This window comes from Perognathus longimembris, chromosome 2 (genome assembly GCF_023159225.1).
Source record: "Perognathus longimembris pacificus isolate PPM17 chromosome 2, ASM2315922v1, whole genome shotgun sequence".
NCBI classification, from domain to species: domain Eukaryota; kingdom Metazoa; phylum Chordata; class Mammalia; order Rodentia; family Heteromyidae; genus Perognathus; species Perognathus longimembris.
In genome coordinates, this window is record NC_063162.1 from 23,245,347 (window position 1) to 23,272,109 (window position 26,763).

At 44.8% G+C, this 26,763-nt stretch overlaps 1 protein-coding gene across 3 annotated transcripts in view; it reads left to right on the forward strand.

Moving 5' to 3' along the window:
* Positions 1 to 26,763, forward strand: part of LOC125346171 (dynamin binding protein) — an 83,028-nt gene that overhangs the window by 22,978 nt on the left and 33,287 nt on the right. Inside the window, exons 2-5 of one of the 3 annotated variants that reach the window (XM_048338487.1) lie at positions 2,862 to 2,905; positions 5,390 to 5,544; positions 7,958 to 8,080; positions 15,524 to 17,536. In XM_048338487.1, coding sequence (XP_048194444.1) covers positions 5,400 to 5,544; positions 7,958 to 8,080; positions 15,524 to 17,536 — 2,281 coding nt within the window. In that variant the 5' untranslated portion in view covers positions 2,862 to 2,905; positions 5,390 to 5,399. Of the gene's footprint in view, positions 1 to 2,861; positions 2,906 to 4,429; positions 4,441 to 5,389; positions 5,545 to 7,846; positions 7,855 to 7,957; positions 8,081 to 15,523; positions 17,537 to 26,763 lie in introns of those variants that run through there. The other 2 variants (XM_048338488.1, XM_048338489.1) reach the window with 2 other exon arrangements.

The window sequence follows — 26,763 nt, forward strand, 5'->3', positions numbered from 1 at the left end:
CTTGGACTCAGGGCCTGAGCACTGTCCCTGGCTTCTTCCCGCTCAAGGCTAGCACTCTGCCACTTGAGCCACAGCGCCGCTTCTGGCCGTTTTCTGTATATGTGGTGCTGGGGAATCGAACCTAGGGCCTCGTGTATCCGAGGCAAGCACTCTTGCCACTAGGCTGTATCCCCAGCCCCTCTATGATTTATTTTTAAAGGTACCACAGAATAACTTCAGCTAATACATGCATGATGGAATGAATGATATGTGATAAAATAACCATGTCATGTTAGTGGTAGAATGTAGCATATACAAGGCCTTGGTTTAATCCCAAACACCACAAAAGAAAAAAAAGCTAAAATATCATTGAGGCATGAATATATCACTGTAAATGTATTATTTTCATAACAACACCTTGGAGATACAAAGAGAGGAAAATGGAGATCTGGAATATTCTGAAGGAAGAGACCAATGAGATTTGAAAGCAGTGAAGTTTGTACTAAACAGAACGTGGTGGCTGGAGATGTGGCTCAGTAGTAGACCATTTGCCTACCATGCCCAGAACTGGCTTCCATCCCCAGAACTAGAGGGGAAATAAACAAATCTAAGAACATGGGCCCTCAAGCCACCAGACCTGAATTCTGGGTTTGAGTCAGCTATTGGTTTGATAAGGAAGTTGAGTAAGTTTGATATTTGCCTTATAGGGAAGGCCAGCACATGCTAAATGCTCTAGTGGTGGCCATTGTTATTAGTGTACTATGGGATACGGAGACTGAAGGAGGATTGCAGATATTAATGCTTGACATGGAGGATTTATAATGAACTGGAAAGTGCAACTCTTTGAGAGAAAGAGGTGGTTAGCTGAATTGTGGCTGTGGAACTAGAGATTTTGATTATGAACGGGGTGATATGTTTTCTTAGGGTTTAGTAAGAAGTTCCCTCTGCTTTTCCTGACCATCACTCCTCTGATTTCCACTGCAGTTCCTTTTCTTTCTGTCTGGAGTTGGGTAGATTATTTTTTAGAAGCCAGTGATGATTAAGATTCAAGCTATATGGTCAGGCTTCCATAATGGCCTGGCATGAGTAATAATAGCTGCTTTTCATAGTGTGCTCAGGGTAGAGAAGGCTGAGGTCAAATCCATCCAAGTTATTCCTAAAGTAGGGGCCCATAGGCCTTCTCTCTGTCTCACATATGAATCACAGAACTCAGCAGGCTGTGACTTCTGTACCTTCTAGGGTGTGTGTTTCTGGGCGATTCCACACACATCCCAGCAGAGTAGGCGGTCAGTCTGTAAAGGAATTTATTGAGCCAGATTCTTTTCTGCTTCTGAGTCATTTTCTGGGAGAAGGAAAAGGTCCCAAAAAGAAAGAGACATTAACTCTTTCAGATCACAGGGGCTAAATTGTAAGAAACAGTAGGCTCTATGCTAATTTGTTACTTGATATTTTAGACATTGATATTAGTCAGTGAGATGAAATTTGAGAAAATGAACTGTACAAAGGAAATACTTACCTTGTCCTAACCCCAAGGGATTATTTTAATAATGTAATAGAGTGCTAAGGAGTTTGCAAAGTGCTTCATTTCCTCTTTCCCTTCCTTCCTCCCTTCCTCCCTTCCTCCCTTCCTCCCTTCCTTCCTCCCTTCCTTCCTTCCTTCCTTCCTTCCTTCCTTCCTTCCTTCCTTCCTTCCTTCCATTCATCCATCTGTCTTTCTTATGCATAGATACCACCCTTATGCAGGAGTTGGATATCTGGCAACTTCAGTCTCCTGGTAGATGGCCAGAAAATAAGACATGGCCTTCAGAGCGCATCCCAGGTGACTTGGGAAGCTCATCACTAACATATGTCCTTTACCTCACAGAAGAGCATCAACCTGCCATTTAGAGCTGTTGACTTTGCATAATTTTGGTGATGTGTGTGAGATCTTTCCTCTCCAGCAGATTATAAGCAGACATCTAGCAATGAGTAGAAATCAATGGAGATCAACCGGGCACAGGATTGGCTTACCTCAAGAGAGAGAGGCCTCCTTGTACAGCACTGAGATTGTCACTACAACACATTGAAGCAATGTATAACTTTATTTTTTTGTTTTTGGGTTTCTTTCTTTTTTTTTTTTTTTGGCCAGTCCTGGGCCTTAGACTCAGGGCCTGAGCACTGTCCCTGGCTTCCTTTTGCTCAAGGCTAGCACTCTGCCACTTGAGCCACAGCGCCACTTCTGGCCGTTTTCTGTATATGTGGTGCTGGGGAATCGAACCCAGGGCCTCATGTATACGAGGCAAGCTCTCTTGCCACTAGGCCATATCCCCAGCCCCGCAATGTATAACTTTAAAAATGAACTTGCATCCATGAGCCAAATGGTAAATTGTGTTCAGTGTCTTCATGGGAAAAGCTCAAGAGGTACCTAGCTACGGGTCTATTTTTAGACAGAGTCAGAGTTAACCACGTTTTGACATGTATAAATGGCAGGTCCTGTAGTGTTTAGCTACTTGAAATAGCACGTTCCCGGGTCTTTAGTAACAGATTTGAGTTCATAGTAATTTGTAGTAACAGCTGGTGTTGATTAAGCAGCTACTATACCAGGCCTGCCCTAGGTGCTTTCACACACTTAGCAGGCTGACTAAGGCTGTGGTGACAGGCAGTTATGGATTCCCATTCCATCTCTGACTTACATGACCTTGGAAGATTGCTTCACCTCTCTGAGGCTCACCTGCCAAATGGAGTCCAACCGCATATGGTAGGGTCACTGGGGAGACTCAGTGGGGAACTACATGGAACAGTGCACGTGGTAGCTACTCAGAAAATACTAGGCATGATTATTTTATCATTACAACCATCCTCTTGATGGTTATTCTGAAAGTCTTATTATCTTCATTTCTCAGGACAAAGAAAGGAAATCCCAGAGCATTTCAATAATATGTCGAAGGTCAGTTAACTAATAATTAGTGGTGCTGGATTTGAGCCTTGGTCTCTCTGACTATAGAACCTTGCTTTGCATTCACAGTAAGCTATACTAGAACATAACTATAGTTAGATTATATATATACACATACACACATATATCATACACACACATATATCATACACACACATATATCATACACATATATCTTACACATACACACACACACACAATCTGGAGTCTGGGGGTTTAGGTCACTGGTAGATCATTCACTTTATGTGAGGCCCTGAGTTTTGACTTCTCCCCCCACCCCCCAGGAGAAGGGAAGTAGAGAAAGGGGAGTAGGGAATGTGGGGGAGGAGAGAATGAATTTAAACTCTGTGTAGGAAGGATGTGGGAAATGTCTCTTTTTTACTCTGGACTCAATTGCCTCATTATAGGGGGAAAAAAAGGCTCAGTAACAAACAAGCTGCTTTTATGGAACAGAGAAAATTAAATATGTAATGCTTAATTCTCTTGCAGGATTTAATTCAAATCTGATAGTCCACATTCGTATGCTGAAGTATGTGCCTAACATGTTTTTCTACCTCCTGTTTTCTGGGAGTTGCCTGGTGCCTGTCCTGTTTTGTCTGGAGGCCCTTGCTGCTGTGGGTGTGGTTACGGTCCTTGTGGGAGGACTTAGAGGCCTCATCCCCACCCACCAGCACCTAAGGGGAATCAGGAAAGGGAGACTGGGGCCTGGCTCCTCCCAGAGACCCCCGATGGCTCCTGTAAGAGGCCTGGGGAGAATGTAGCTCTGATCCTGCTTCCCGGGGGGCCCACAGGTGGACATAGGCAGCTGCCCAGTCTGGCTTTCTGGTGCTGCCAACCACATGAGTGAAGGAGGTAGATACATCACACATGATAGTTCTAGAAATGCCCTCTCGGGGTTGCCTCGGCTTCATTGAACTAGAACCGTGCACTCAATATGGTATGGGGTTCTAAATGCCACCTGGAAGCCCCATGCCCAGTACTTTCTTGTTCTTTCCATGGAGTCCTACTTTTCAGTGGACTTATTAAATCTTGACCTTAGGCAAGGCAGCCCTACTGCTTGTGGGCAGGTCACAGCACACAGAATCTGCAGTGAGTCCCAGCCCTGTGGATAAATGAGGTTTTCTAACCATGTCCTGATCTTCAGGATGAGTATGGGAGATAAAAGAAATGGCCTATCTCAAGTCTCCTCTTTTTTTTTTTTTTTTTGAACTCAGGCCCTGAGCACTGTCCGTGATTTCTTTTTGCTCAAGACTAGCACTCTGCCACTTGAGCCACAGCACCACTTCTGTGTATGTGGTACTGAGGAATTGAACCCAGGGTTTCATGCATGCTAGGTGAACACTACCACTAAGCCACATTCCCAGCCCAAGTCCCTACATTTTTAATATTAATTTTTTATTGTTGTTATGAAGGTGATGTACAGAGGGATTACAGTTTCATAGGTCAGATGAGAACATTTCTTTTTGGACAATGATACCCCTTCCTTTGTTCTCCCAGTTTTTCCCTCCTGTCCTTGCTTGTAAGTTGTATAATTCATTCTCAACACGATGAAGTCTCTACTTCTTAAATACTACAGTTTAAAAGTACTGTGCTATCTGATACTTCATGTCCTCATTGTCTCTTCAAGTACTTTGAAACGCCTACATTTGCCAACTTGAATCTTTTCTATCACTTTTTTTTTTGCTCTATAGGGATTTGAACTCAGGGCCTTGTGCTTTGAAGACAAATGCACTACTACTTGAGCTGCATCCTAGTCCTTTTTGCCTTATTTTTATGATAGGATCTCATATTATTCAGATGGAATGTTTTGCTTTTTGCCCTTACGCCAGCCTCAGAACACGATCCTTCTGTCTCAGCTCTGAAGTAGCTGGGATTATAGGCCTGCACCATCACAATCAGTGTGTGTGTGTGTGTGTGTGTGTGTGTGATTATACTAGGGCTTGATCGTGGGACCTCATGCTCTCACTTGGCTTTTTTTGTTTAAGGCTGGTGCTCTGCTACTTGATCTATACCTCTGCTTCTGGCTTTTGCGGGGTTAATTGTAGATAAGAATATCACAGACTTTTCCACACCAACTTTAAATCCCAGTCCTCAGAGCTCAGTCTCCTGAGTAGCTAGGTATGAGCCACCAGCACCCAACCTATCAGCTTGTTTTGAGAACCTTTTATATAGCTGGGATTATTGGCATGTGCCTCCACCCCTGCTACCACACTCTGAGGAATAGGTATAGGATGTGCTTTTCATTTTTCAGTGTCAGAATTGTTTCAAGATTCAAATAAAACCATGAGGACATTTTTAAAGAAATACATAAGAAAGTATTATAATTTTTAAAAAATAAGGAGAAAACTTATTTGCTTATTTTTAAAAATTTTATCTTAAATGTCTTAATGTCTTGAGCTCTATCATTTTCAAGAAACAGATTTACAGTATGTTTTAAATGTTGCTGTCTCTGACACTCTGGGCCTTCCTTTCCAGACTACGAAGCATGGAGACTGGCTCGGTGGTCCGGGCCATCTTTGACTTCTGCCCTAGCGTATCAGAGGAGCTGCCGCTCTTTGTGGGGGATATTATCGAGGTGTTGGCGGTGGTGGATGAATTTTGGCTTCTAGGAAAGAAGGAGGATGTTACAGGTAAGAGGCCCATATTTCCTCCTATGTATGATGGATCACAATCCCTCCCTCTTTCCATTCTAAACACGAAGGTTAAATGGAACTTGAGCCAGGAACTTCAGAGTGCTTTCATATCTTTCTTCTGTCTGCTCACTTCAGCCCTCTCTGTGAGGACAATTTCTGTTGTCATTAGTGATCTCCCTCCTTAGCAACTCCTTCAGAATGCTGAAGGCCTAGATACAGTTGTTCCTCAGCTGAGTTTTCTACTCATGTCTTGCCCTTTCCTTCCCTTTCCGTTCCCAGTGCTTTATCCTTTGTATTGAGCACTATTATTCCTCTGTGTATTATTTCTGTCTTCAGAACCCTTATTATCATTGCTTTTCACAGTCAGATTCACCTCTCTCTCTCTCTTTTCTGCTAATTTTGGGGCTTGAACTCAGGGCCTGGGCACTGTTCCTGAGCTTCTTTTGCTCAAGGCTAGCACTCTGTCAATTGAGCCACAGCTCCACTTCCGGCTTTTTCTGTTTATGTGATACTGAGGAATCGAACCCAGGGCTTCATGCATGCTAGGCAAGCACTCTACCACTAAGCCACATTCCCAGCCCCACATTCACCTCTGATTGATGGAACCTAGGCTGTTCTCCACTTGCTTCCTCTGCTGTCTTCTTCCCTTATTCCCTGCCTTGTGGTTCATTCTTCGCAGGGTAGCTTGGTTCATCCTGTTCTCTCCTTCTTAGATCTGTGGTTGATCCAAACTAAGGTCACCCCTACCCTGAAAGATTCCTGTCTTCCATATTCCATGCTTCTGGTTCCCCTTTTCCCACTCTTTAAGACATAGAAATATGGGTTTCTTCCATTAACGAGCCTAGGAGAGAGGTCATTTTCCTCACACATGTACCTATATGAATCTAATCTTTTGACTTTCACATGTTTTTGTAAAGTCTGGGCCAGACTGCAATGTAGTCCTAAGAGTAGATTCAGTGGTCACTTAACCCACATTTGCGAAGTAGATGATTTCCCATCAGAAGTGGTGTCACTGCTGAGACAAAAGAAAATGAGCAGGCAGAGAGAATCGCTGGTTTAGAGGCCCTGGGGTGAGAAGGAACAAAAGGACTGAGGAACCTTCAGGAAGTCACAAAGCTTGCATGGTTGAGGGGTTGGCTGGAGGGAGGTGGAGCAGCAGCTGATCATGGATGACAGACTCTGCATGGTAAGGGAAACTGGAACAGTGCTACATCTGGTCACAGTTGCATGTATGATAGCAAGCGTAAGATGAGAAGAAGGGGCAAACTGAAGACCGTGAGCCAAGGTGGGAGGTTGCTGCTGTCTTCCAGGTGGGAGGGGATGATGGCTTGGCCCAAGATGGTAGTCCTGGAGAGAAATGGACAGATTCAAGAGACTTGGGAGTGAGGTGGGAGGGGGGTCTTATTCTTTCACATTGGGAGGTTCTTTCTTTCTACAACCACCTATTAAAGCTCATCCATCTTCACTCTGAAATGCTATCTTTTTCATAAAAAGTTTCATGCTCTTAGGACCAGATGTGGTGGCACACGCCTGTGATTCCAGCAGTTGGGAGGTTGAGGCAGGAGCATTGTAAGTTTAAGGCCAGGCTGGGCTACATAGAAGGTTCACTGCCAGCCTGTGAAACCCTGTCTTTTTTTTCATGTTCTTCTTGACCTATTTCCCCTGACTTTCCATGGCAACTTGCATACCTGTGTGATTTTAGGTGAGCTATCATTTGTATATATATATATATATATATATACATATATATATATATATATATATATATATATATATTTGGCCAGTCCTGGGCTTGGACTTAGGGCCTGAGCACTGTCCCTGGCTTCTTTTGCTCAAGGCTAGCACTCTGCCACTTGAGCCACAGCGCCACTTCTGGCCATTTTCTATATATGTGGTGCTGGGGAATCAAACCCAGGGCTTCAGGTATACGAGGCAAGCACTGTTGCCACTAGGCCATATTCCAAGCCCCTGAGCTATCATTTGTATATGAGCTAGATTTTCAGATCTTTGCAGACCAAGACTTCCTGATCAAGTTTCCCTTACAAGCTCTTCCAGGGGATCGCTGAAGTGCTCATAGACAAGCGCCTTCTCTGTCTTCTGCACACATGTGGTTCTGTGCACTGCAACTCTACAATGGAGTCTCCACTCCTTAGACCCAATGAGGTTTCCACTCAGGTTCTCTAAATGGACTCAGAAAAAAACAATTTTTTCCTTGTACACAGATAGAAAAATAAACTTCAATATTAAAATACAATTCACTGTTCAAGGAGTCTTTAGCTTTTATTTCCTGTGTAGGGAGCTGGAAATGTTTTTCTCTTTTTCTACTTCTACCTACTTTACCCTGTTTCACAACAATTGCAGCAACTCCACAAAAATTTCAAAATCCAATATGCTTACTTTTATTTTTTAGGACAGTTTCCGAGCAGTTTTGTGGAAATTGTGACCATCCCTAGTCTAAAGGAGGGAGAGAAGCTGTTTGTTTGCATCTCTGAGTTTGCATCCCAGGAACTGAGCAGTCTTCCCCTCCATCGAGGTAAGCTGCTCATCAGGGTAGACCACGTGATCATGTGGGGTGGAGTCTGCCTATCCAGACAGCCAACAACAACTACAACAAAGCAGAGTCCTGAAGAAAAGTCCATGAGACTCTTATCTCCAGTCAACTACCGAAAGGCTGGAAGTGGAGGGGTTGCCCAAGTGGTAGAGCACCAGCGTGGAGAGGAAAAAGCTATTCCGTAGACTTGTTTGTTATTTAGTATCTGGAATATGACAGAAATAGATAGTGAGATGATGGCAGGAACTTGAAGTCTGTGCCAGGGTAGCCCCAGCTAGGATGCAGGAAGAACAAGAGCCCTCCGGCTTCTATCAGTCTGTCCAGTGAGTGTGGACCACATGGCTTTTCCTTCCCTGTGCCTGGATCCTTGAGTAAAGAATGGGTGGAAGAATGCAATGTGCAGACATATGCAGTGCGTCTACAATATCATGAGGAATTTGAGGATGTGGCTTCTGTTTTGCGTCACAAATATTCATAATTACATCATACGTACTCAAGTCAGGTACAGAAAATAAAAGAAATTTTCTTATGAAGCTTGTGTTAGGAAGACTGATCTAATGTCTTCTTACTTGATTTTTTTTTCCCCAGTCCTGGAGCTTGAACTCGGGGCCTGAGCACTGTCCCTGGCTTCTTTTTGCTCAAGGCTAGCACTCTCCACTTGAGCCACAGCACCACTTCTGGCTTTTTCTATATATGTGGTGCTGAGGAATCGAACCCAGGGCTTCATATATACAAGGCGAGCACTCTACCACTAGGCCACATTCCCAGCCCCTTCTTACCTGATTTTGAAATTAAAATACACCTTAGCAATTCTAGGAGAGAGTGAGTCCACAAGACCCTGGAATTGACCACGCATCTGTGAGTGGCCTGTATCTAGACAGGCGAGATCATCAGGCCCAGCCTGGCCCTGGGATCTGTAGCTCTTATCTCAACTCCCTACTAACCAGGTAAGCTGAAGAAGCTTAAAGTTGTAAATGGACTCCAAAGGAAGAGAATGTAGGGCAAAGTACACAGGCCAGAGACTAGAAAAAGATGAGCTTCCTGTCCTTGTAACTTGTTCTTGTCTCTATGATATCAACTGCTCATAAGTACACTGGTCCAGTCAGCTCTGCTCTGCCGTGCCCTTCATGCATCTTTTAGTTCAATATGGCTTCCCATTTGGAAAGGCACATTTTCATGCATGAGACAAGTCAATGTACTTATGTAGTTTGTCTTTTTCTGGGAAGATTAGCTTGACACACTACAATGATTTTAATCCCTGTTGCTTTCTATACATGACAGGACACATCAACGTGAATTAATTTTGCTATTTGGAAACAGTCACTACAAAATGGAGGTATTGTTTTATTCCCCATGGAGTTTACTGAGCTTGGATCTAGGTTTCTAGATTTGCAAGGCTAGCTTGAGATGGCCCTTCTACTTTCTCAACAAAAGTCACTTTTCCATTAGATCATTGATTCAACTCATGAGTAGTTTACACTGCTTCATTTCTGCCCTCAAGACTGTTCATCCTGACCCCTGTGATTTATTTTTTAAATCTATCTCTAGGAACCCTCATTGCAGCAGTTACTGATGATTATGTCAGAGTTGTAAACTTAGTTTGTGGCATAGTGTTGGAGAGACATCATATTTTATTTTGCCAGTTGTGGGGTTTGAACTCTGGGCCTGGGCACCTGTTCCTGAGCTCTTCAACTCTATGCTAGTGTTCACTTGAGCCACAGCACCACTTCCCATTTCCTGGTGGTTATTTGGAGATAAGAGTCTCATGGACTTTCCTGCCCAGTCTGGCTTTGAACCACGATCCTCAGATCTTAGCCTTCTGAGTAGCTAGGATTACAGGTGTGAGCCACTGGCACCTGGCATCATATTTTACCAAGCTACATTTTAGTTATTTAGTTACCTTTCAGAAGTAGTATTGGGATTAACTAGAAAGAAGACACACACAGGTTTATATGCTTCCATATGTTTACAATCATATATGTGTATATGTTCTATATGTATATGTGTGATAATAACAAGTATTACAGGGCCAGGAGTGGGGCCCAGTGGTAGAGTGCTTGCCTAGCATGCAGAAAGCCCTGGCTTTGATTCCTTGGTACCACATAAACAGAAAAATCTAGAAGTGGTGCTGTGGCTCAAGTGGTAGAGTGTTAGCCTTGAGCAAAAGAAGCTTAGGGGGCTGGGGGGATATAGCCTAGTGGCAAGAGTGCCTGCCTCGGATACACGAGGCCCTAGGTTCGATTCCCCAGCACCACATATACAGAAAACGGCCAGAAGCGGCACTGTGGCTCAAGTGGCAGAGTGCTAGCCTTGAGCGGGAAGAAGCCAGGGACAGTACTCAGGCCCTGAGTCCAAGGCCCAGGACTGGCCAAAAAAAAAAAAAAAAAAAGAAGAAGAAGAAGAAGCTTAGGGACAGTACCTGGGCCTTGAGCTCAAGCCCCAGGAACTGGCAAAAACAAAAAGAAACAAAAAACCCCACCAAGTGATACAGCATAGGCGACAAGATTTCGTGTGTGTGTGTGTGTGTGTGTGTGTGTGTGTGTGTGTGTGTGTGTGTGTGTGTGTGTGTGTACTGGTACTGGGGCTTGAACTTGCTTAGCTGTTTCACCCAAGTCTAATTCTCTACCATTTGGAGTAAGAGTCCCTTAGATTTGTCTGCTCCAGCTGGCTTGGAAACGTGATCCTCAGATCTCAGCCTCCCGAGTAGCCGAGGATCGGGAGCTTGCGCCATCAGCATCTGGCGAGGACAAGAATTCTGACAGTCCTAGATTTAGGTCCAACTCCCTCACTTATAATAGTGTGGCCTCGGGCTAGTTATTAAATCCTTCATCCTCGCTTTCCTTTTCTAAAAGTAAGGAGTTAGTCATGTGGATTAAATAAATTTAGACATGCAAAGCCTCAATCTGGCAAGAGAGAAACACTCACTAAACGTTAGCTGTTGTTGCTTGTCTGTCTTGGGTCCTGAGGCTTCTTGATATGCTTTGGGGCCAGTTTTCCCATAATTCTTTGCCATTTCCCAGAGAAAGTTGAGTCACCAAGGGCTCTTCCAGCAGGTGTCACCCTTCCACCTTTTCCTGAAGCCCACAATTATTTTGGACTGCTCTTGGATCCGGTCACACCTTTCCAAGAGGCCCCTAGCTTGGTGTTACAGAAGTCTGGAAAGCCTCCCTTCCTGAGGGACTACCCAGGATTCTAAGGGAATGCTGTATACAGCTGATGAAAGTGAGAGACTTGTGCAAACAACCAACCACACGCACAGAGCTTAGGAATGATCTGGATTGTAAAGTAAGGCCCGTGTGCTAAATTAACATACCTTCTAGGATCTAAGTTATGGGGGTTTTATCGTTGTTGTGTTTTGAAATTCATCTTTGTAATATAGAAATAGCCAACAGAAGTAAAGCTTATCAAAACAGGCCTTCTGCAGAAAGTAGACAGACAAACAAGCTCTATTATGTGAGTTCATGGGGAGCTCATCAAACAAAGAAAACACTGTCATTGCACAGCTCAAAGAGAGCCAGCCATTTCAAAGCCAGTAGAGTGGGAGTTAAGGCACGCTTTGATTTTCCTATTCATCCAGAGACCCATTGTCTCTGAAGAGTCATGGCGCCAACAAGTTCCCTCTGAGGTATCAGTGGCAGGTCTCAGGATCAGTAGAAGAGAAGACACTTGTAATTCTCAGCACCTCTAAGCAGTGGATATATCAGGTTATAAATTAAAGGAATATAGAAATACAGGACCAAGCCAGGCATGGTAGTACATGCCTGAAATTTCAGCTACTTAGCAAGAATAGAATATAAACATGACCTAAGTGGCAGAGTACTTGCCTACCATGTGTGAGGAGGCCCTCAGTTTAATATCCCATACTACAAAAAAACAAAAAGCCGGTGCTGATGGTTCACCTCTGTAATCTTAGCTACTCAGCTAACCATTGTGGTTCAAAGCCGGCCCAAGCAGGAAAATCACTGAGACTCTTATCTCCAATTAACCACTGGAAAACCAGAAGTGGTGCTGTGGCTTAAAGTGGTAGAGTGCTAGCCTTGAGCAGAGACAGCACCCAGGCCCTGAGTTCAAGCCCCATGACCAAACAACAACAAACAAAAAACAAAAGGAAAGAAAAAGGAAATGGATACAGGTAGGGATGCTACTTTTCAAAAACATCCATCAAGTTTGTGAAAAAATACTGGGTACCTTCCACTAAGTCTAACACCTTATGTTAGTTGTTGTATTGCATGTGAATATGCAAGTAGAGAATTAATGATAAAAAACAATCATTTCTTTTATAGGCCACAGATGGCCAAGATGAATGTGAGCTTCTAAAGTTTTGTAAAGACACCAGCTAAGATATCAGATGGAGAGATGATATAGCATGAGTAAATGCTTAGAGTTCAAAATGACCTGATTTGTATAGGAAGCAACATAAAAGTCCCCTTGCAGGCTGGACATGGAAGTTCATGTTTTATAATCTCAACATTCAGGAGGCTGAATGAGACTTTGTTTTAAAAGCAAAGAAAACAAAACAAAAGTCCCCTTGTGTGGAATAGGGTCTCAGATCCTAGGTGCCTTATATTGGGTGTGTGGTAGCGAGGGGGTTATGAATAGCCAAGAACATGAAGTTGCATTGGAGTGAAGACAGATGAATAGCCTTTTGATATCATCCCAAATGAATCTCTTTAGAGTGTGTTCAGAGCAAACTTCTGTTTTGCTCTTTCAGATAATAAGAATAGGATTGTTGGAAAAGAAGCTCTTGGGTGGTAGACTCTCCATGACTCATAATGAAAGGTTGATAAAATTGGTACATTGGGAAGTCATAATTGGCAGGAATCATTTGGTGGGCTGGAAAAAATCATGTTTTGGGGCAGCATTTATTGTATTAACTATTAAAATTGGTAATTTAAGCTAAGCACCAATGGCTCATTCCTATAATCTTAGATAGTCAAGAGGCTGAGATCTGAGGATCAAGTTCCAACCCAGCCTGGGTAGACAAATCCGTGAGACTCTTATCTACAAATAACCAGCAAAAAGCTAGAACTGGAGGCCTGGATCAAATAGTAGAGCACCAGTTGTGAGCAAAAAAGCTAAGCAAGAGTGCAAAGCCCTGAAATCAAGCCCCAGCATCAGCTCAAAAAAGAACAAAACACAGGGGCTGGGGATATGGCCTAATGGCAAGAGTGCTTGCCTCATATACATGAAGCCCTGAGTTCAATTCCCCAGCACCACATATATAGAAAACAGCTAGAAGTGGCACTGTGGCTCAAGTGGCAGAGTGCTAGCCTTGAACAAAAAGAAGCCATGGACAGTGCTCAGGTCCCCAGTCCAAGGCCCCCGGACTGGCAAAAAAATATCATGTTTAAAGATATCACAAGAAATGTGCACACTGCCCTATTATGTAACTGTACCCCTTTTGCACAACACAGTGTCAAAATTTTTTTAATTAATAAAGAACAAAACACAGGGAATTTAAAAAATATTTTTCAGTTCACTAAAAATCCTATTATACACTTATATAAAAATATTTTTATGGAAACTTACTGAAGCTTTCCAAACAAAAAAAATTAGTGAGGAATAACATTGGTTTATATTTTTGTAAATCTTTTTAATGTTTGACTTAATAGAAGAAAGTTGGATTTCCATATTTGCATCTGTATTTAATCTATTACAGTATGTTGTTTTGGTTTGAAGTATATTGGAAAAACACACCCTTGCAGAAATATGTAATGGGAGACAGTAGGGGTATCTTAATAGTCTTTTCAAGAAATTAGGAATTTTTCCTTACTATCCCTCCCAAATCAATGTGTGGTAGTTTCTTCAGCGCTAATCCCAGTGCTGAACCCAGAAGAATATCAGTGAACTTTCCATAGTATTATCGTAGCATCCATTCACCCATCTTGCTTTTGGAATGAGCACTTTGGTCATGTATGATTTTATAACAGCATGCATTTGTCATTTGGAAAAGTATCGATTCAGTGAGTTATGCAGTTTTTCCAAATGTTGATTTTTTTATTGTACAACATAAAAATTATGCTGTCAATATTACTTTTAAAAAGTCTCCAAATATGAGAACACTGACAGTCTCATGGTGGTAGATCTGAATTTTCCAAAATAATGTTCAGCATGGAAGCTGGAATTTTAATATTGGCACCAAATACTGTGGTGTTCCTTTTCCTTATTTTTTTAATGGTCCTGGGCTTTAAACTCTGGGTGCTGTCCCTGAGCTTCTTTTGCTCAAGGCTGGTGCTCTACCACTTGAGACACAGAGCCACTTACAGCTTTTTCTGAGTGGTTTATTGGAGCTAAGAGCCTCATGAACTTTCCTGCTCAGGCTGGCTTTGAACCCCGATCCTCAGATCCCAGCCTCCTGAGTAGTTAAGATTACAGGCACCTGGCCCTGTCTGTTTTCCTTGTAGTTACAGACTCATTTGTTTTGTTTCAGAGAAAATGTCTGCGAGTGTCCAAACCCAACTAACTGTAGCTCCCTGTCAGTCATTCTTACACATAAACAGTGTTCAGTGGGAAAAGCTTCTGGCTCAAGTGTATAACTCAGTTGGCCAGTGCTATGCTTCAAGATAGCCAGAAACATGGCCTTGTACTGGCTACTCAGGATATCACACAGAATTTTGTAAAAAACATATCCTCGAGATTTAAGATATAATACAACAAACCATTTGCCTCGCTTCAAGGGCATTCTTTTTTTTTTTTTTTTTTTTTGGCCAGTCCTGGGCCTTGGACTCAGGGCCTGAGCACCATCCCTGGCTTCTTCCCGCTCAAGGCTAGCACTCTGCCACTTGAGCCACAGCGCCGCTTCTGGCCGTTTTCTGTATATGTGGTGCTGGGGAATCGAACCTAGGGCCTCGTGTATCCGAGGCAGGCACTCTTGCCGCTAGGCTATATCCCCAGCCCACTTCTGGCACTTTTTGCTGTTTGATTGTCTCACAGATTTTCTTGCCTAGGCTGATTTTGAACCTCTGTCCTCAGATCTCGGGCCCCTGAGTAGCTAGGATTACAGGAGTGACCCACCAGTGCCTGGCTTATAGCGGCCATTTATATTAGTTGTTACTATCGCTGTTTTATACATTGTGAGAAATTTTACCTCCACCCCCCAACCCTTACCCCTAGTGCTTTTGCACAATCATCACAAATATCAACATAGTGAAAAACATAGATCAAGTGTGACCATACTGGCTACCTCCCCTAGCCTGTGATCCGATCTCAAGGATCTACTCCTAGGGTTCCATGGCTCACACTGTGAAAATGTTAGGTCTATAGGAATGTTCCATTCACCAACTTATTTTGGGTGTTCATGCTCTTAAAACCAGGTATATATTTCCTGGACCTGACAGACATTGGACATGCTGAGTTGCATTCTTGGCCATAATAATATGGTGCTGGGCAACAGTGGAAGTCATTTTCTGCTTATTTTCCCCGCAGGTGACCTAGTGATTCTTGATGGCACCCCCACGGAGGGCTGGCTGCAGGGCCGAAGCTGCTGGGGTGCTCGGGGCTTCTTCCCATCTTCCTGTGTTCGGGAGCTCTGCCTCTCTTCTCAAAGCCGGAAATGGCACTCCCAGAGTACTCAGCTTCGAATTCCCGAATATTCCATGGGACAAGCACGGGCCCTGATGGGGCTTTCTGCCCAGCTGGATGAGGAGCTAGACTTCAGGGAAGGGGATATGATCACCATTATCGGAGTCCCTGAGCCAGGCTGGTTTGAAGGGGAGCTAGAGGGTCGAAGAGGCATTTTCCCAGAAGGTTTTGTAGAGCTTTTGGGTCCCCTGAGGACTGTGGATGAGCCCGTAAGTTCTGGAAATGGAGATGACCACGTTGCTAATGGCGACATAGGGACGCCTGTGGGAGAAGAAGAGAGGGGGCTCGCTGAGGATGAGGATGAGGAAGACGAACAGGGAGCCTCATTCGGAATTGCCCTCTATAGATTCCAAGCCCTAGAGCCAAATGAGTTGGACTTTGAAGTTGGGGATAAAATTCGAATCCTGGCAACCTTAGAAGATGGCTGGCTAGAAGGAAGGCTCAAGGGCAGGACAGGCATTTTTCCTTACCGGTTTGTAAAGTTATGCCCTAACACCAGGACGGAGGAAGCCCCGACTCCCCTACGAGAAGGCGTCCTCACCAAGACCCAGGAGGGCTGTTTGGATGGTTTGGGGAACTCATTAGTAGTGGGGGAACCGAGACTGGAATCTCAAGAGTACCCAGTGGAGAAGCCTAGCCATGTTCCCTTTGACACGTGCATTTCTCCTTCAGAGCCCTGGGCTCCTGAATGTGATGGAAATAAGCCCTGTAGTCAAGATGTAGGCACCCCGGGAGCAGGAGTGCCCCCCAGAAGCCCAGGTGAGGGGCATGAAAAGCCTCTTGCTAAAGATCCTTCCATGCCCAAGCCTTTGGAGGGAGTCAATGGTATTTCCTCCCAGCCTCAAGTACCTTTATATCCCAAAGTGCAGAAGAACCAGTATTATTCTACATTCGGAGTGAAAAGCTCAGAACAGTTCTCTGACCTTCCTCTGGAAGGCAGGCCTAGAGACTACTCTAGCCTCCCTCACAAAAGAACATATGCCCAGCAAAGAGCCCTTCCGAGGCCGGGGCCTCCCCTTCATAGGGCCTCCTCCCTCACGGCCTCCAGAACAGCCAAGCCCAGCCAGTGGGGCGCCCAGCTCCATGCCGTAGCTGGGTATGCTAAGAAGCACTTCACACCCAGAGAAAATGCCAGCAGCTTCTGCTCCGAGGTCGAGAGCTCACAGAGGAGGCCTGGTCCCCAAGACAAGGAGCTCCCCCCGGATGTCACCACACTGTCCCCAGGACTCAGCACTGACCTAGATTCTAAGTTGACACAACAGCTGATGGAGTTTGAGAAGAGCCTGACAGGGCCTGGCACTGAGCCAGAGAAAATTTCTCGCCACTTTTCAATCATGGACTTCAACTCGGAGAAGGATATTGTCCGAGGTTCCTCCAAGTTCATCCCCCTACAAGAGCCACTTGAGAGGAAGAAGGTCCTGCGGCCACCGCCCCCCAGACCCTCCACTCCGGTGTTCACGTCTCCACACTTGCTGGCTGACCAGAGCCCCAAGCCTGCGCCCCTCTTGGCCATGCGGCCCTCTCGCCCAGCTCCTCTGCCTCCCTCCACACAGCCCAGGGTGAACACAGCCTCCCCCAAGCCCCTTTGGGGCCCTCATCCTGGCTGGGAGGCCCTGGAAAAGGAGGCCCCCGAGCATGCAGAAAGGAGTGTGGAGCAGTCTTTCCCGTGCCCCTCAGTACTGGTGAGGATTCAGGAAGTGGAGCAGGATCTGGATTTGTACACCAGGGCTCAGGAGGAGCTCAGCTCCATGCTGGAGGAGAAGCAGGATGAGTCCCTACAGGCAGAGGCCCTTGAGAATCTCGAGTCTTATGAGAGTAACATTCAAAGTCTGAATCTGGAACTCCAGCAACTCAGAGGTAAGTGGCCAGGGAATGATGGAAACTTGTTTTTTGACATCACTGTGTCTCATGTGTTTGATGTCTTTGATCATAGAGGACAGATTGTGTTTTCATTACCAATTCCTTAGTCTGTCATCGCAATTAAGATTACTGTGAGCCAGGGACCAGTGACTCACGCCTGTAATCCTAGCTACTCAGGAGGCTGAAATCTGAGAATTGCAGCTCAAAGCCAGCCCGAGCAGGAAAGTTCACGAGAGTCTTATCTCCATTTATCCACCAAACAGCTAGAAGTAGAGTTGTAGCTCAGGTGGTAGAGTTAGGCTTTCCTTGAGCAAGAGAACTCAGGGACAGTTCCCAGGCCTCGAGTTCAAAACCCAAGACCAGCACAAAACAAAAAGAAAGGTTGTTCTCTTACTCTCTCTGATGATCACTGTGTCCTCTGACTTTATTTGCTGTTCAGATACAGAAGCTCAAACCTCAGAAACGTGTACCCACTGACACTTGTATCCATTGACATGTGTGTCTCCTCTGCTGCTGTGGTGTCTGTGGTATGGTGCATGCAGGAGGTCCCGAAGTATGTCTTTCTCAAACCACATTACCAGGACTTTCAGGCTAAGCCTCCTGAGAAAACCACATGTCTGTCTCTGTGGTCCAGGCATGGTCCAGGCATTTGATCCTACTAACAGCTAACATTTACTACTCTTAGTAAATATTTGTGGCCATTTGTTTATGCAAAGAATGCTTACAGTCTCCTTACAGGTACTGGGACAGTTCACATGGCTTCTTTAGAGAGGAGGAAACTAAGATGTAGAGAGATGAAGTGATTTGCTAAGGGAGCTAAGATTTAAGCACATGTGTTTTACTACTACAGTTTATTGTTCCCACCTTGCCCATTCAAAAACTTGTATTCTGTGATCAGTCTCCAGAGATTTCTTATTCACTGGACTCACAGGAGAAATAATTTACAAAGTAGGAAGAAAAAATGGAGCCAACAGCATTTGGTCTAGAGCTGTAGGAGAACATGACGGCGCTGCACTTGTGAGCTGTGTGCCATAGTCCTCTGAAGCTGCATGTTGTCAAGAAAGAACATGATATGGGGTGTGGCGGCATTTGTCTGTCATTCTGAGTACTTTGGAAGGTGAAGATAGGAGAATCTCCGTTGCATGCCAGCCTAGATAAAAAGTTAGCCAAGATTCTCTCTCAAAAACAAGCTGGATGTAGTGATTCACACCTGTAATCCTGGCTATGCAGGAAGCAGAGGTAGGAAGATCAAGGTCTATGGCTTCTTAGGCAAAATTGTTAGATCCTATCTGAAAAAATAAAAGAAAAAGGTCTGTGAGTGTGGCTCAAATGGTAGTGCATCTTTCTATCAAGCACAAACCCTGAGTGAAAGAAAGAAAGAAAGAAAGGAAGGAAGGAAGGAAGGAAGGAAGGAAGGAGAGGAGGAAAAGAGGAAAGGAGGAAGGGAGGGAGGAAGGAAGGAAAATAAACAAATCTAGGTTCTATGAACTGAAGGACACTAGGAGAAATAACAACAGAAAAACGATGGTTTCTGCCAGCCGGGGTGAAGGTAGCCGACCATCCCATATGCCTGCCTTCCCTCTGCCTTCAGTCTCTGTAATAGAAGGCAAAGGATAAAATTCCAACAAGAAAGAGTGTTATTGGAAGGCCAGCAATTGAGTAGTTTTCGAAAAGATGGAAAGCAAACAGTATGGCAGAAAGGGAGGGTACCACTATCCCAAATATGCTGAGGGAAAGAGCAGAGGTCTAACGGAACTGCAGACTCAGAGGTGGCAGCAGGAAGGACCTGGAGCAAGTGTGACAGTTTGGGGGCTGCAGGGCCCTAGGTCACTGTGCTGAGCAGGGCAGGACCAGCATTTGTTCCGTGCACAGGATAGAGAGGGGCTGACATTTCCTCAGGCACCACAGGGACCTGAGCTCCCGGGGGAGCCAGAGCCCCGATGACTTCAGAGAAGCTGAGTTGGAGCTAAAGAAGCTGGTTGGAGTTTTGTCCTCAAAGCCATAGGCAAGCTCTAGGATTCACTCTTATTTCTCACGTTTCTAAGTGTCAAGATATACTGCACACTCTTCTTGCTCGAAACACCTCAAATTGCGTTGTAGGGGCTTCTCGGTTTTAGAATGAGCAGTGTGTTAAAGTGGACACAGGGCTTGATAGACTGGCGCTAAATGATTGGTGCTCAGTAAGTGCTGTTATGACTTATTATCTGACCTTTTTCTTTTCAGGACCAGTTTATTAATTCAGCCTGTGTTCTTATATATGTTAATTGCTTCAAGTTTATTATTAAAGTATAGTTTTTCTAGGGCTCGGGATATGGCCTAGTGGCAAGAGTGCTTGCCTCATATACATGAGGCCCTGGGTTCAATTCCCCAGCACCACATATATAGAAAACGACCAGAAGTGGCGCTGTGGCTCAAGTGGCAGAGTGCTAGCCTTGAGCAAAAGGAAGCCAGGGACAGTGCTCAGGCCATGAGTCCAAGACCCAGGACTGGCAAAAAAAAAAAAAAAGTATAGTTTCTCTAAATAGAAGAGCAGTTTGTCATTCTGAAGATTCCTTGGAATGCTTTAGGCGTAAGAATTCTTCCTCAAACCAGTGAAGATATTGGACTTAAAGCCAGCCATGTGGTGCATACCTGTAATCCCAGGACTTGAATGGGTAGAGGTAGCACGTGAGTCTGAGGTCAAGTTGGACTCCATATAGAGGCTCTATCTCAAGAAAGAGAGATGGAGAGGTAAAGAAGAGGAGAAGAGAGAGAGAAAGGGAGAGAGAGGAGAAATTGAGTTAATAGCCAACATCAAATCATTTGGTGTTTTTTCCTAGTTTGTACTGACAAAAAGAAAGCAACTATCCTAGGCTTGTGTAACATCTGGTTGAGGGTGTTGGCTTGGTACAAATTAGCTGAGTTTCTTCAGCTGGATTTTACACTGGTATAAACAGAAACCATAGTGAAAACGGATTCATAGTCTATGTTCACTCAGGACAATAAGTAGTTGTTCCTATGGTTCGGTGTATGCCAGGAAATGAGCTACATTCGAAGGAAGTTTGAGCTCCCTTTCTCAGCTGAGCATCTTTAACTTAGTAATAACTGACCTGTGAGTCAGTTTGTAATGTGACGTTGCAAACAATTCCAGACACAGGGCGGAGAGCTGGCGCACACTCTGGTATTGGTTCAAGAGTTTGCCGAGGCTTTGCTGGACAGAGAACTTTTGCTAGTGTAAGATGCTTAGACACAAGCATTAATTAAAAATGACACTTGAGTAAGATGTCAGGAGACAATGAAACTTTTTTTTTTTGAGATGAGAGAATTGTTGATGTCAGATAGGAAAGCGCATCTAGGAGTCTGCCTGATGCCTGGGGGAGTAACAAGAAGGCCAGTTCAGCTAGCAGAAAGTTTGGGGGTTTGAACCTGATTTGCTGCAGTAGTGGGAGAGAGACACAGGCAGGGGCAGAGAGCAGTTAGGAGCTCGGTGTGCCCCACTGGCTCCGGACAGCAGTGTTGTGGGGGGATGGGCAGTGCTCAGTCCCAGCTACAGTTTTAGTTAGAGGCAATGGAACTCGCAGGTGGGTTAGACATGATGAGTGAGAGAATCGGAAGGGTCAAGGATGGGGTGTGAATTTCTAGCAGGGACAGGCTGTAATAAGTGCTTAGGATGTTCCAGAGCTTAAAATGAAACACGGGGCTGGGAATGTGCCGTAGCAGCAGAGTGCTTGCCTAGCATGCATGAAGCCCTGGGTTCCAATTCCTCAGCACCACATAAACAGAAAAGGCCAGGAGTGGTGCTGTGACTCAAGTGGTAGAGTGCTAGTCTTGAGCAGAAGGAAACCAGGGACAGTGTTCAAGCCCTGAGTTCAAGCTCTAGGACTGGCAAAAAAATAAAATAAAAAAGAAAGAAACACAAGGTTTTGATATCAGCTAAGGGAGAGTTCAGCTAGAGAAAGTGAAACTGAGACCAGCTCAAGGAGATTATTAATACAAATGGGTGAATATTTTGGAAAATTGAGTAACTTCATGATAAGCTGGAGGTAAGAAGTCTATATACAATGGGCTGGGACCACAGCTCAAGTGACAGAGTACCTATCAGCAAGCACAAGTTTCTGGGTTCAATTCTCAGTACTGAAAAAAAATTGAGGCAACATGATCTATACCTATAAGCTTAACACTTGTAAAGTTGATGCAGGAGGATCACAAGTTCAAGGCCAGTCTGAGTTACATAGTGAGGAGTGAGGTCTCTCTCTCTCTCTCTCTCTCTCTCTCTCTCTCTCTCTCTCACATACACAGCCACAGACACAGACACAGACACACACACACACACACACACACACACACACGGGCAGATGAAAGGAAAGAGGAAGGATGGGCAAGTGCAATCCTTATAGTCAGTGAAAATGGAACCATATAACTTGAGGGTATAGGTGGGGTTAGGAAAGATGGAGGAGAAAAATAGGAGGGATGACATTGACCAGGATGCATAGTATTTATAAATTGATTTGATGAAATAAAACCCCTTTGTACAACTATTTAAAGATAATGAAGAACACAAAAAGTATAGGTACCAAGGAAATACTAAGCATATATATGAGACATATATGTACACATATATGCATGAGTGTTAAATTAAGCATATGTATGTGTATAGATATGTATGAGTATTAAAATACTGGTGTAACTTGTTTAAACAGCTCAGTGGCAAGTCACATACATGAAGCCCTGGGTTCGATTCCTCAGCACCACATATATAGAAAAAGCAAGAAGCAGTGCTGTGGCTCAAGTGGTAGAGTGCTGGCCTTGAGCAAAAAGAAGCCAGGGACAGTGCTCAGGCCTTGAGTTCAAGCCCCAAGACTGGAAAAAAAAAGAGTTAATTATCACAGGTAAGTGGCAAAAGCTCATTAGGATGCCTTCCCTGTGTGTACTTGTAGTGTGAATATGGAGACTTGAATTCAAGACCTGGGTACTGTTGCTGAGCCTTTTTGCTGAAGGCTAGTGCTCTACCACTGTCTGAGCAAAAGGGGCTGGGGATGTGGCTGGACTGTTAGAGCACTTGTTTCACAAGTCAGAATCTCTAAGTTCAAATCCTAGTATTAAAAACAAAAAACAAAAACAAAAGAGGTGGAAAAGGTGAAGAAAGATGGGGGGAGAGGAGGGAAATGAGAAGAAGAGAGGAGAAAGTGACCCAGTCAAAGCTATTGATGGCCAAGTAAGATGACATCTCAGAAATGATCACTGGATTCTGTGACCTTGTCCAGAGCAGTTCCTTGAAGTGATAGGATGAGTTGAGTCTGCTTGTAGTGCATTAAAGAGCCAGTGGCTCACACCTATAATCCTAGCTACTCAGGAGGCTGAGATCTGAGGATGGTGGTTCAAAGCCAGCCCTGGCAGGAGAGTTTGTCAGACTCTTATCTCCAGTTAACCACCAGAAAACTGGAAGTGGTGCTGTGACTCAAGTGGTAGAGCACTAGCCTTGAGCTGAAGGGCCCAGAGACAGTGTCCAGACCCAGAGTTTAAGCCCCATGACTGATGAGAGAGAGAGAGAGAAAAGGAAGTAGAGACGTCAAGTATTTGGTTTACTTGCAAGTCTTCCACAGAGTTTTTCTATAAAAGAAAGCAAAGAGATGGGGTGGCCACTGAAGGACATTAGATTGGGAGGCCAGTGGAAATTGTTTAGAAGATGGGAGCCACTGTCATCTGTTCTTGGGCTTGGCCACTGACCTACTAGTGCACACAGAGTGGGCAGGAAATGGGGAGCCACAGTGAATCTAGTGAGCCAGTGGAGAGACCGGCCTAGAGCGGAGCAGTTTCTCCAAATTGCATCAGAAGAAGGCCGCAGTGCATGGTAAGTGCCCAGAGACAGGTGACAGTCATCAGGAAGATTTGATATGAAAAGGCGGAGAGACAGCTCAGGTATCAAGTTAATTTCCCCCTGGCTGTACCCTGGGTAAGTGTCGAAGTCAGGATTCAACCCTGGTTGGATCAAAGCCTGTGTGTGCTTTTAGCCTCCAAGCCATACTGCCTCCTGAATGGCAGCTAGCAGGTGGCGTGGGTTTGCCGAGCAATGAAGTCAGGATGCACCCAGCTACAGTGCTGCGCTGGGGAAAGGAAGTGATTAGGTGTGGTCCTTGCCCTGGAGGACTTTCAGTATGCTACAAGGAGCTGCACCAGTACTGTGAAGTAACAGGAAGACATGAGCTGACTGCAGGTGCTGTGGAAACCACCGGAGCTGTGGGGGTGGGAGTGAGAAGGCCGCCGAGCACACGCTGAGGAAGCCAGGAGCCCACACCCAGACCCGAAGAATGGCCTGAGCCCATAGGGTGCCATTAATAATACTTTCCATCTCCTTCGTTTCTTCCTTTGCTCTTTCTCCACCTCTCCTTTCCCTTTCCTTCCATCTTCACTTCTAGAATATATGGCATGTTTCTGTCCCTTCTGAGAGTCACACAGTGTCACTATGGTTGATAACCCGCTCTCTGCAAGCAGATGACATACTGGTGCTGGTGTATTGGGGCTGAAGGAGCAGGTGGGAGGGGCAGCGGTGTGAATGGCCAGGCAGGGGAACGAGGGAAGGAGGAAACTGCCCTCTCAGCTGCATCTCTTCTTACACCTGTATGTCACATAAAAAATAGCAACCCGTTCACAATTTTTGATTCATTCTGGATCACAGTAGTGTAGAGGGAAAGCGGAGGCAGTTTTGTCTTTATGCAAACTCCATCTTTAAGGTTCCAGAGGACTTGAAAAGAAAAAGAGGGCCCTGTAATGTAACTGGCTATCCATCCCACTCAAACAACACTTTCTTGTAGCTTTGCATGGCCTCTTCTTACAAGGTAGTTCTGGCTGGTTTACTAGGTGTGTTTTCCTTATCATGCTAGCTTTATCAGAGATATGAAGTTGCTAAAGAGGACTTTGTTTCCAAGCCAATAAAGGAAAGAGTAATCTTTTTTGAGACAGTGTTACTATGTAAGGCAGGCTGGGCTGGGTCTGCCCAACTAATCTTTACTTTCAATTGGATTAGAATTTAGCAAGATCCTAGAGTTATAGATTTAAAATAGCAGAGAAACCATAGCTTCCTTGTCTAACATGTAAGAAAATAAACAGATGACTCACACTTGTAATCCTAGTCACGTGGGAGGCTGAGAATGGGAGGATTGTATTTCCAGGCCAGCCAGGGGAGAAAAGTGCAGGATTCCATCTCCACTGAATGGAAGGGGAATGCAGTATAATACAAGCAATGGTGAGAAGTCTAAAGTAGGCTGAGGGAGGCTCTGGCATGCACCCTGTCCTATAAATAACCAGTGAAAATCAGGGCTGGAGGACTGGTTCAAGTGGTATGAGGCCAGCCTAGCAAGCACAAGACCCCAAGTTCAAACCCCAGTACCATCAAAAAGAAAATAATAGCCAGAGAGGTTAAACAGAGCTAGAACTGATTATTAACAGAAATTGAGCTTTTAGGGGCTGGGAATATGGCCTAGTGGCAAGAGCGCTTGCCTCCTACACATGAAGCTCTCAGTTCGAATCCCCAGCACCACATATATGGAAAACGGCCAGAAGGGGCACTGTGGCTCAGGTGGCAGAGTGCTAGCCTTGAGCAGGAAGAAGCCAGGGAAGGTGCTCAGGCCTTGAGTCCAAGGCCCAGGACTGGCCAAAAAAAAAAAAAAAAAAGAAAGAAAAGAAAAGAAATTGAGCTTCTAGAAGCTGGTGTCTTCTATCCATGTTTCCGGGGGCTCTCTATAGATTACGCCATTACCCTGTAACACTATGAATTCATTCACAGTGAAAAGCTGGCTTCCCTAATAGAATTTTGTGAACCAATTGGTCTTCCTGTGGTAAACTTGGTAAGTTGTAGATTACCAAGATTTCCTCTCAGGACTGGCTGTGCATGTTCGTGTGTTAGGGGGGAGGACAGGTAGGGCTGGAGTGAATGGTATGATGTGTGGGGTATGGGGTGCAACCCTAACTCTGAAGGAGTCTACTTCTGATTGAGATTCTGGGAGAATTCACATGCTTTGAGGGACGTTAAGGGGTTGCTATGTTTTAAGATAGTTGTCTCAGTCTAGTAACCTGATATCAGACAGATCTGGGTTCAAATCCTGGCCATACCACATGATAGTTTATGTGATCTTGGGCAGGTTATTCGAGCTCCTAGATTATATCTTTATCTGTGGTAAAATAAGAATAATTACATGCCCTCCTCGTGGAATAGAGACGATGAAAAGGGGAATTTTTATTCACTTCTCAGTGCCAACCATAGCATGCAGCACTTGCTGAAGCCACAGGAGCTGCTGGGCCAGGAGGCTGCTGTCTGGAAGAGACAAGGGACAGAACACATGGACAGTACCCTCAAATAGTCAGTGAACGCTGGGCCGCCTAGAGACTCCTTTAGTCACTCTGAGAGCCTAGATGGTGCAAAAGAGTACATGAGGCAGTTGTGGAGAGGAAAAAGAAATTGCAAGGGAAAGCAGGAGCAGAGATGATTAAGGCTGGAAGGACAGAGAAGTCTCCAAGGCCCACTGAACCCTAGAGAGATGCAGGGTTCACACATAGTTCCATATCCAGCATACTGCCCTGCTCTTCTCCACTTCTTTCCACTGATTCACAGACAGGGCTTCCATGCAACTTCCAGGAGTCATTTCTGGAAGGCCAATCAATCATCAGTTACCACAGTGACCTGATTTGAGGCCTGGTTCTTACTGTAGTTTGATCTTCAAACCCCTTCTTAACCTTTGCATAAATGCCAGCATTCCAGCATTCTGTCCCGCTGCATCTGGCCTTCCAGCCTCATCTCTCCTTATGTATTCTGGTCTTCAAACCCTCTGTTCCCTTAGTTTTTCCAGTGTGGAAAGTGGCTGAGAATCCTGCTTGTCCCTGAAGGCACTCCTCTGAAGTCCCCTGTCCCAGAGGAGCAGGTCTTCAGCCTGTGACCCTGCCTTGTCTCAGGCAGGGACTTGCTTGTTCGTCCTCTTCTCTCTACCATACACACCACACACACACACACACACACACACACACACACACACACACACAGAGCTAATATTTGCTGAATTCAAATAGACTTTTTAAACTCATCCTTTCTGACTTCTATCCTCATTCTCCAATTCCTAAATATTCTGTGTGAATTTAATAGAAAAAAATTTTTAGGAAATAAGTGGTTTCGATGATTGTGGGACATGACATTCTAGGAAAATGTGAAAGCAAACCTGGCTTTCCTCTGGATGAGAGTTTTACCACCATGGTCT